Source organism: Primulina tabacum, chromosome 6 (genome assembly GCF_025594145.1).
Source record: "Primulina tabacum isolate GXHZ01 chromosome 6, ASM2559414v2, whole genome shotgun sequence".
Lineage (NCBI taxonomy): Eukaryota > Viridiplantae > Streptophyta > Magnoliopsida > Lamiales > Gesneriaceae > Primulina > Primulina tabacum.
This window is the reverse complement of record NC_134555.1, coordinates 6,343,048-6,354,797: the sequence shown is the minus strand read 5'-3', so window position 1 is coordinate 6,354,797 and position 11,750 is coordinate 6,343,048. Positions and strand designations below refer to the sequence as shown.

The 11,750-nt window shown below is 30.3% G+C and overlaps 1 protein-coding gene across 1 annotated transcript; it reads right to left on the bottom strand.

Annotated features, from left to right (window-relative positions):
* Positions 1-593: 593 nt before the first annotated feature.
* On the bottom strand, positions 594-1,975 carry LOC142549970 (uncharacterized). Its single transcript, XM_075659216.1, has 6 exons — positions 1,939-1,975; positions 1,614-1,858; positions 1,364-1,528; positions 1,158-1,250; positions 759-866; positions 594-686 (listed from the first exon to the last, which is right to left on the bottom strand). The coding sequence occupies exons 1-6, from the start codon at positions 1,973-1,975 to the stop codon at positions 594-596; spliced, it is 741 nt and encodes a 246-aa protein (XP_075515331.1).
* Between the last annotated feature and the right edge of the window lie 9,775 nt (positions 1,976-11,750).

Genomic DNA, 11,750 nt, shown 5'->3' with positions numbered 1-11,750 from the left:
AATATGTGTTTTAAATTTCTTCTAATCACTATTCGACTCTGACATTGATGGAGATCTTCGACTTTCATGTGCATTTTGTGGAGTTTTTGTCTGTTGCTGCATAATATCTGCCATGATAGCTGCCATCTAGAAAAACAATTAAATTAATACTATGCATTTATATAAGTACTTTAGAATCAATTCATTATTATTCAATATGTGGCTACCTGTGTTGGTAATAATTCTGGCCCACGAGATCCTCCAGCACTTCCAGTTATCATGCTTTGAATGACTCTTATAAAATTTTGGAGTTGATGTTTATGTATCTGTCTCATCCGCTCCATTTCTTCTAGCCTTTGTTCTTCCATACTTTTCATTTTATTTTCCATTTCTCGTAACTTATTAGTAACATCAGAAGTAGGGAGATTACTTTGTGTTAAAAATAATCTAGACTTATACTGATCTGGGAAAACTTGGCTAGGCAATGCACGGGCTCCTAGACATCGAACCCGACCAGAATGCTCTAGTCCAAATATTTCACTGAAAATATACATATAATTATTATCGTACAATGTATAATTATATTTAAAAAACAAAATAAAATTGTAAATAGACTATAACCGAAATGCATCCTCATGCACTTCTGTTGGTTGTATTCCTTCGGGCTTGTCTTGGAGATGATGCTGCACCGCATCATTTAATAAATCCTAACAAAAAAATTTTGTCAATTAAATAAAAAATATTGAGAAGCTATTTCAAAGCGTTGAAATAATTATAACCTCAACTCGTATTGCTTCATCATCAACAAGAGCTCCTCCTTTCTTTTTACTTTGTCGACTCAAATGTAATATTTCAATACGAGTTGGTTTTCTGCCATTTTCTTGAAACTAAACATAGAAAAAAAAATATTTTTGATTAAATATGCAAAAGTTATAATAGCCCAAGACTCATCTATATTGAATGATATCATCACAACAATAAAATCTTGATTATATTTTCAAATACTAAGCATGGAAAATGTCTTAACAAAATTTACTACCTAAATCACATATGTTCAATAATAGCTCCCTTATATCTAATCCATACATGCCAAAAGTACACACACAAAAAATACATGTAATATATTAAATCAATAGTATGAAAATATTCGTGAAGATATTTTATGATCTAATACTTACAAACTTATATTCCAAAGATGCAATATTTGTCCATCCTTGTGCATGTATCCTTCTTTTTTTACTCTCATTTTCTCGATTTATTCTTGAAGTGCTCTGGAAAAATATAATTATATTAAATTTATCCATAACAAAAAAAATATATAAAAATCAATCAAAACTAGAACAACCTCATTAGACTTCCAGTAATGACACAAAGTTTGCCATACTTCTGGCGTAAGGTCATGGGGAATGGGGCGAATTGACACAAGTTCCCTTAATAGAATATTTGGATCATAAGAAGTAGCTTTAACTTGGGTCTTCCATCGCCTCCATGAAACTCCCATCATCTGCATCACACTAGCTCTATGTTGATCGAGGATATCAAAACTTGCCTGTGAACATTAAAAAAGTATAATAATGTTTTGAATTAAGTATGAATTAAAATATTTATCAACTTACTGTTAAACGTTCTCATGCATCATCCAAGCAACGCTTAGGCATTTTTCTCCAATCTGAAAAATCAAGGGGCAAAACATTTCCATTACGAGCAATGGTGCCCACAAAATTTGCAAGCGTCGGCTGCATTTCTCCATAAGGTTGACCTCTTTCATTAAATGTTACTACTAAACGGTCACCGGGTGCTAAAGAATGAACATCCTTCGTAATAGTTTTCCCACATTTCTTTCGTGGGCTTTGGTATGAATGTGTGATCTCGTTGTGACCTAAAAAAATATGCAAAATATAATTATTTTTTCAAGTGATAAACATAATCAACAATTTATACTGAAAAAATATTTTTAACCTCCTCGATTATGCTCTTCGTTTTGTCTTGACTCCATGGTATTGTTTTGTGTTGCATTGTTTTGTGGGTCTAATAATGGATTTGATGAAGTGATTTGTGAGTCGGGCTCATCTTCGTGTCCTCTATTACCCGTATCATCTCTACGAGATTGTCAACTTATATTCCGAAGCAACTTTCACATTCTTTTATTTGTCATATTTAATATCAAACCTGAAAAATAATGAAAAAAAATCACACAAAATAAATATTAAATGTATATAATTAACAAAATGGTAATTTTTTATATTAAAAACTTCTTTGGAGATGCACATACCGCACACACCGAAGGACACTCGAAAATTGAGTGCAATTGATTAATTTCACTGATATTTATTTTTCAGAAATGAAATATTTACACAAAAATTTATAAAACCAAGTATGAAACAAGAACTGAGGCATGTCACCTTAATTTCTAGATGGAAAAGAAAAGAAAACAAATATTGGGGTACACTGCCAACAAAATCGAGGTTCAATTAATAAAAAGAAACAGTCAATGCAAACACCATGCAAGATTTCCTATACAAGCCTCCCATCCGCAAACCGTACTCAAATTTCAAGGAGAAGAAAATATGTATAGCCTTCGATCGTTCTAGAAAATTGGATCTGACTGATGATCCCATGTGTTTCTAAATACACGTGACGAACCAAGTATGAAACAAATTACATTAATCTAAAAATTCTCAATTGATCAAGATTCAAGAAAACCGTACAACCATGTAAGGAAGGTTTTACAAATTTTGGTAGTGCAAGAAGTAATCACATACAAGAAAATAAATTACCTCCAAATGCCAAAAGAAAAAGCAATCTTCCGTAGAAAGAAGTGAATGATGAAAGAAGAAGAGAATTTGACAAAAGAGTTGGATGTTTATCTTTTCATATTATCACACTTTAAACTTTAATATGGAGGAAAATGTTTCAGATTAAGGTATTTTAAAATTTTAAATGGATGTTTATCTTTTCAGAATTTTTTTAATTGGAGAAACTTTGGTGGATTATCTTTATCACCACAATTTTTAAAAAGTAGGGAACTTTTTGTGGAGAGATTTTTGTAATTTAAAAATATTTATTTTTATTATTTTGACGGTGGAACAAGAATCAAGACAAGCAAGAAGGAAATAAAAAAAAATCAATTGGTTTTTAGTCAACTGAAATTATTTATAGTAGGATTTGAGCTATTACATTCACATATTTCTCCCGAACGAATATTTTTAAAAATGTCAAATATTTTGTCAAAGAAAGTGTGCACAAATTTTCCTATTTAAATGATTCAATTGGTTAAATGAAAATTTTGGTGGCAAATGTTATAAGATCTACCGCCAAAATTTTGACATTTGTGAAATTGAATATACTGTTAAATAAAAAAAATCAAAGAAACCAACATCATTATCTAATCAACTTACAAAAATTTTAGATTATATATTGAGTAATGATTTTTATAGATTTATTATATCATTTTCATAAAATATTTGTTTTCTGTAGTACACGTAATTTGACTCAGTCCTTCAAATCTCTCACACTTGGTCATTGCTAATTGTCATATTTTTAATTAAGTAGATAAATAGTCTTTTTAATTGATTAATCAATTTGGATTGAATAGTTAATAGTAAATTACTATGCACTCTCTAAATCTAAACAAAAAATTCATGTTAGTCATTGTCAAAAAAATTATTTATTTAAATTATTTGATCAACAACAAAATATGTTTGCACTCTCTAAGTCCACATTTATTTTCTTAGATAAAATTCGATACAAAACATTAAAAATACAGTAATAATATATGATATTTGAGTACTAATTTTTTCAGATCTGATATTAATATATATTTTTTGAGTACTCAAAATACTCAAAAAACATATATATCAAATACTAATATTGATTATACATTTGTATTTTCGGATGAAAATTAATACAAAATATTAAAAATAGAGTACTTAGTAATATATGATATCTTAATTCAGATATAATACTGATATATGATTTTTGAGTACTTAAACATTTTTATCAAATGTAAGTATTAATAAAGTTGTTCTAAATTTATACTAGATTCAAAATGGATCCCTAAATCGATATATCACCGATCACTTGGCCTCAAATGGGATGATCAATTTCATAGGTATTGAAAAAACATTATTGATTCTGCGGCAAAAAATGATGTACTTTTTCATATCTTCATGTTTGCTAGAGATATATGCTCGTTCTTTTATCCGTCATCCCCACTCTTTTTCTTCACAGAAAAATTCATGCAAGTTCCAACAAAAAACATTTCTATTTATTATATTCACTTACAAATTTAAGATTCAATCTTTTATTTTTTATTGCTAGAGATATATGCTCGTTCTTTTGTGAATCTCATATGAGACCGTCTCACGGATCTTAATCTATGAGACGGGTCAACCCTATCGATATTCACAATAAAAAGTAATACTCTTAGCATAAAAAGTAATACTTTTTCATGGATGACCCAAATAAAATATCCGTCTCACAAATACGACCCATGAGACCGTCTCACACAAGTTTTTGCCATCAGTTTATTATAAACTTTTAATTTAATTTTTTCTACCCTTCCAAAAATTTATATAACAATATATATTAAAATTTATAAATACCAAATATAATATTAAAAATAAAATTCCAAATGAATTACAAACTTTTATGATTAACTGTTCAACTACATTTTCTTTTATTTTCTAAAAAAATAATTATTTTATATATGTTGTTGAGTAACAGTTATCAAAACATGATGTTTTGACCATGAGTGCATTTTAAAATGTTAGATTCGTGGCTATTAGTAATAGTTTTTGATAAATTGACAAAAACTTTAAATTCCGCATTTTTATCGAGTGTAATTATTGACAGATGTCTAGTATAAAAGTGATTGACACGTGGCAAGAATCCGATCATACACTATATGTCACTTCCTATATGTTTAACAAAAACGCGTTAAAAATAAATTAAACCTCCGAAAACACCAAAAACATATACAAACAAAGCCTCTTTTTGTAACCCAATGCGAGGAGGGAAAGTTTAATTGTAAGATTTAATTACATTCAGTTTAACCGATTTTTTAAATTCAAAGTAGATACCAAACTAATAAACTAATTGACCAATAATTTTTTTTAAAAAAAATAACCAAACTATTAATTAAATCGAATAGAATTTCTGATTTAATTGGGTCTGGTCTATTATTTCAATTAAATTGAGTTTTTAGCTCACCCATTGAGGAGATTGTGTGTGTTTTTTTTTTTTAATTTTGTTTTGTGTTATATTTCCTATTTATTTTGTTTCTTTATGTATCGTTGACATGTAATGTATATACATAGTAATATATATTCAGTATGAGCAGTTTTTCAGAATGCTGCTCATAGTAATATATATTAACAAGAGAAATTTGTAGCAGCAATTTATACAAAAAAGTTATAAAAATATTCAATGGGTATAATTTCAAATTAATCATAAAATAGAGCCACAAAATCAGTTCATATCACCACGTTTGAGAAAATCGATGTTAAAAATATATAATATGAGCAGTTTACAAAATTCTCCTAATAGTTATATCAGCAAGAGCAGTTTGCACTATATGTATATAAAACAAAAGCTAAAAATTATTCAATAGATATATTTTAGAAACAATACTAAAAACTAGAGCAATAAAAGCGGTCCACGACGAGATTTTTGTGAAAACCGTTGTTACATGTCTTCAATATGAGCAGTTTCCGGAATGCTCCTAATAGTTATATCAATAAGAGCAATTTATAAAAGCGTTTTATACGACCAATACTAAAAGTATTTAATAGGTACAATTTCTAAACCCATCCTAAAAATATAGAGCAATAAAAGCGGGCAACGACACCGGTTCTGTGAAACCGTGGTTAGATATCTTCAATATGAGCAGTTTCCAGAATGCTCTTAATAATTATATTAATAAGAGCAATGTATAGAAACGGTTTATACCACCAATACTAAATGTTTTTAATAGGTGCAATTTTCAAATCAATCCTAAAAAAACAGAGCTATAAGGGCGGTCCATGACACATGTTATGTGAAAACCGCTGTTACATGTCTTCAGTATGAGCAATTTTCGGAATGCTCTTAATAGTTATATCAATATTAGCAATGTATAGAAACAGTTTATATGACCAATACTAAATGTATTTAATAGGTGCAATTTTCAAATCAATCCTAAAAAAACAGAGCTATAAGGACGGTCTCCACAACACCGGTTTTGTGAAACCGCTGTTAAAAATATTCAATTAGAGTAGTTTCCAGAATGGTCCTAATAGCTAAATCAATAGGAGCAATTTATAGTAGCGGTTGATACAAATCGGTACTAAAAATTGCGCGACTAAAGCGGTTATGCGACCACTCCTAAAATTAAGGAAATAGGAATGGTTTAAGCAAAACCGATTTTGTTCTTCAGTTTGCACGAGTGGTTTTAGAAGTGCTCCTCAAAAACCGCTTCTAGAAACACTTTTTTTTTGTAGTGTAAGTAGCATGTAAAACATGAACTTGCTCACTATTTTTTACTATATAACTCAGTCGTCATTCGGTCGCTCCCAGTCACCATTCGATTGCCCTAAGTCATTTTTGCCTTATTTCACGCTATGTTTAATTTCTTAAACATGAAAACATATCATAATATAGTAAATAGGATATAAAACAAGAATGTGCTCATTTTGTTTTTACCATATCACTCAATCGTCATTCAGTAGTCCTCAATAGTTTTTTAGCTTATTTCACACTATTTTTCATTTTATAATCTCTTATCCATAAAAATATATGATAATATATTAAGTAGCATATAAAACATGAACTTGCTCGCTATTTTTACTATATAACTCAGTCGCCATTCGGTCGCTCCCAATCGCCATTCGGTCGCTCCCAGTCGCCATTCGATCGCCCTCAGTCATTTTGCCTTATTTCACACTATGTTTAATTTCGTAATTTTTTATCCATGAAAACGTATCATAATAGAGTAAATAGGATATAAAACACGAATTTGCTCACCTTGTTTTACCATATCACTCAATCGTCATTCGGTCGCCCTCAATTGCTTTTTAGCTTATTTCACTGCTATTTTTCATTTTATAATCTCTTATCCATAAAAATATATCATAATATATTAAGTAGCATATAAAACATGAACTTGCTCACTATTTTTTACTATATAACTCAGTCGTCATTCGGTCGCTTCCAGTCACCATTCGATTGCCCTCAGTCATTTTTGCCTTATTTCACGCTATGTTTAATTTCTTAAACATGAAAACATACCATAATATAGTAAATAGGATATAAAACAAGAATGTGCTCACTTTATTTTTACCATATCACTCAATCGTCATTCGGTAGTCCTCAATCGCTTTTTAGTTTATTTCACACTATTTTTCATTTTATAATCTCTTATCCATAAAAATATATCATAATATATTAAGTAGCATATAAAACATGAATTTCTCGCTATTTTTTACTATATAACTCAGTCGTCATTCGGTCGCCCTCAGTCATTTTTGCCTTATTTCAAACTATGTTTAATTTCGTAATTTCTTATGTATGAAAACATACCATAATACAGTAAATATGATATAAAACACGAATTTGCTCAATTTTTTTTGTCATATCACTCAATCGTCATTCGGTCGCCCTCAATCACTTTTTAGCTTATTTCAAACTATTCTTCCACATTCTACATTTACATCAAAATCACGTTTTCCTTTTCTATCTTCTACATTAATATTATAATTCACAGCACTACCCTCAACATCTCTAAAATGCACATCAATGTCATTAACTTTTTCCCTATCAACTCCAATATCACAAATCTAAAACAGGTCTAGTACGCGAATTACCAAATGATAGATATGTTCCCAAGGATCGTGAATTTCGTATATAGATTGGGCATGGTTTGCAAGAATCTACTTCTGGTAAATAACTCAATGTCAATTCAACATCTGATTTAACCAGACCAAGTGTCTCGTATATTTCATTCATGACACATTCTATGATCAAATTACTACCATCAATGGAAATAGCTGTCCATTCTTTAGATTCGGATAACCATGTATAAGTTCCTTGTTCATCATTCTTCCACTGTCCATTAGAATTAATCAAAATCTGGATGATCGTCATTCCTATACAAAATAAGCAATAAAGATGTCATAAAAATTAAATGATTTAACATATAATCAGATGACATAACATATCAAAGTGGGCGATTGAAAACAGAATTGAGCGACTGAACCCATAATGTTTGGGCGACCGAACAACTAAGAATGAAATATATGAAAAATTATATTTACAATATATATATTGTAATAAAAACTAGTAAATCGATAAAAAAAATTGAGATGACATTAGAACTTACACATGATTTAAAATCTTTGACAATGTTGAGAAAAATTGAAACTTTTTTTAGGAAAACAAATGATTACAATATTCTCTTGCTTAATGTATAGAAAGAAAAAAAATTGAGGAGAAGACCAATGAGTGAAGGATGGAGAAAAGAAGAATCGTTGTGAGAATGATGAAAAGAACAGAGGGAAGAAAACGTTAGTTTAGGATTACAAGAAAAAAAAGGATTTGAAAATATTTAAAATGAGGGTAGAATAGACATTTCAAAAATGAGTGTTAGTTTTTTAAATATGATGTTGGTAAGTTGGGATGTCAATGGGTCCGGGTTTTACCCAGACCCGCAATGGACCCGTGTGTATGGGGTGAGTTTGGGCATCCTAAATGGGTCATGGGGCGGGCCTCGGGTCCAATTTTTCAGACCTGACGGATATGGGGCGGGTCATGGGTCTTATAGTACCCGCCCCATACCCGTCCCATATACGTGGATATAAATATTCTAGGGTTTTAATTTTATTAATTTTCATTTTTTAAGTAGCTCACCTTAACCATAACGATCTTAGTTATTCCTATGTCAACTGTTGCATTTGAATCTGCTTTTAGCAATAGTCGAAGAATAGTTGATCCTCATCTTAGTAGACTTAATCCAAAAACTTTGGAGGCATTGATGTGCTCGCGAAGATGTTTGTGGGGTGAGGTGAAAGGTAAATAAATCACAATTTTATTTTGTTATTGTACATTCATTTTAATTTTTTTACTGTACTTTCTCTCTTTAAATTAATTTTTTTACAATTTGAAAGTACAATTTTATTTTTTCAATGTACTTTCTCTATTTAATTTTGTAGTTAATTCTTCAAGTAGTTTACCAACTTGTCCCACCATTCTTGATGAAGAGGAAAATGATCCCGAAGAATGTGTCTGAAATATTGCCTACTCGCTGATTTTATATTGATCTGTTTAAATTATGTTATAACTTATTTTTGGGGATGTCAAGATTTTTTTGGAGAGCTAGTAACTCTTTTTTTATGTAAGTCTTTATGTCGTGAAAATACTTTGTTTGTTATTATTAAGTGTGGTCGAAAACATGAATTAATTTTTCACAATGTTGTATTTAGAGGCTTGTCTGTTTCATAATTCAGTAATGTGAGAAGAAAGATTACTTTTTTATTTTTAAAAAATTCGGGTCTCACGGGTCTCATGGGTCTACCCGACCCCGTTTCGTATTCGAGGTGGGGTGGGTCCGAAGAATATTTAACCAGGGTGGGGCGGGTAATGGGTCAAAGTTTTTTAATGGGAAGGGTCTTGAGTTTAGTCAAACCCGCCCCATACCCACTCCATTGACATCTCTATTGGTAAGTGTTATCTGCCTAAATTTCCCGTCTCTGGAATTCTACCTCGTTAAGGTTTCTCAGGCAAAGCTGCTCCAACACAGTGAATTTGCGATCAATTTTCTTCACCGTTGAGAACAAATCTCAGCTTGATTAAAGTAGTTTGAACCATCCGTGCTCCTTATTTAGCAACGGTTTTAAATTACGTAGATAAAACTAGTAATTTTGTAAAACCGTCGCTAATTTTGCATCGATTTTGGGAAAAACACTGCCGCCAAACCAGTTATGTTATTTCATGATTGATTGATTTTCGACAGTTTTTGCAATGCATTGTCGGTATTTACTATCATCCCTAAATTAATTATTTTTATATATAAAATAGTGTTGTTTTAATATTCTGTCACTATTTATTTTTAAAAAATTATTTAAAAAAACAAAAGTAGTTCTATTTTAGTATTCTAGTGAAATCTTTCTTGAATAAGTAATAAGATGAGACGAAGAAAGATTGTCTTCAGACTTCCATAAAATATCTTGTATTATTTATTTCGCGCTGCTTACTTTCACTATCTGTTTATCTTGGATCTTATTATTTTATGAGATGGTTGTAGATGGTTGTGTATTGTTGTTCACTTAGTCAAACAGACTCTTTTCAAACATAGAAAATATTTCTTTTAGGTGTCTGCTGCATCAAACTGGATTGAAAACTTGATTTCGCGACTAATTCAACCGAAGGCAAGATGGGCATTGACAGGTATAGAAGGATTATATCTACAATTTTTAGTTACCCGCTCTTTTATTTAATTCATCTCATGCAACCGATCTTAGAATATCTACAATTTTATTTATTTATTTTAATATAATTTGGAAGATTTATGTTAATGGAAATATGGATTCAGTATTGACGCTTCTTTCTCGTTTGGACAGGAAAGCTCAAAGTTCGGAAAAATATGATGAATAGGTCTCCTGTGAGACGGATTCACGAATCTTTATCGGTGAGACGGATCAACTCTACCCACATTCACAATAAAAAGTAATAATCTTAGCATAAAAAGTAATAATTTTTCATGGATGACCCATATAAATGATCCGTCTCACAAAATACGACATGTGAGAATGTCTCACACAAGTTTTTGCCAAATATGATTTAACCTCAAGCAATCAAATAAAATATATTTTATTATATTAGCATTTTAGTATAATTGATAAAAATTATGTAAGAACGATATATTTTATAATAATAGATGTTTTAGCGAAGTACTTTTTGCACGCGATGTGTGTATATATTGAATTATATTTTGTATCAAATATATTGGGTTATAAATTTTTCTTTATCTACAATATTGTTATGTTTTTCTCATAATAATACAATATAAATATATACGACGTACTATTAAATTTTTTGTCGAATTTTTAAATATTAAAAACTAATTTGTTATATGAACAATTAGATTAAATAAATATTTTAGAAAATCGGAAAAAAATATCGATGGTAGCATTGCAAACGAACATTTTAATATTAAGGTGGGAAATGATGATAAGCCTAATTAAACGCATGAAAATAACCATCAGATTAACTCAAAGCTTTACCGATATTTGCTTGCTTATTAACAATAATACCTTCCCTTAAGAGCTGGTTTCGGTTTCAAAACCATCGAGAAATGGAGCCAAAAAGAATAGTTTTTTGTGCCACTCCGATGATTTTCTTGCTTGCGCTTCCTCTAATTTCTGTTGGGATTGATTTCTTTTGGGGAAATAATATCCCTTTCGATCGGTGTAGGCCAACAATTTCTACATTGAATTCAGTTCTGTTTTTATTCTTAAAATCATCTGAAAACACAGTCAACGTAATGAAATTTTTACAAATTTTGTCAGGGATGCGATATTTTCTGGTATAGAACAAACAGCTGAAGATCAAGAATTCATGAGGTTTCATCTATCCAGACTAGTCAGAGGTCCCCCCTGATTCTTCATCTTTGTTTTTCTTGTAAATTTTTTTAAGGAAGAAGATTTTCTTGATCTGGGATTCGCTGAAAAAGAGAACTCAATTGATGCAGGTGACGATAGAAAAAATTTTGAATCCACAGGCTTTGCATGTGACAGAAC

What these genes read in the sequence shown, in the direction of transcription:
- LOC142549970 (XM_075659216.1), bottom strand. Translation starts at nt 1,975, where the DNA reads ATGGAGTCAAGACAAAACGAAGAGCATAATCGAGGAG. An exon ending in CCCATGACCTTACGCCAGAA is followed by an intron (nt 1,251 to 1,363) that starts GTATGGCAAACT and finishes ATATTTTTCCAG; the next exon opens with AGCACTTCAAGAATAAATCG. An exon ending in CATCTTTGGAATATAAGTTT is followed by an intron (nt 867 to 1,157) that starts GTAAGTATTAGA and finishes TTCTATGTTTAG; the next exon opens with TTTCAAGAAAATGGCAGAAA.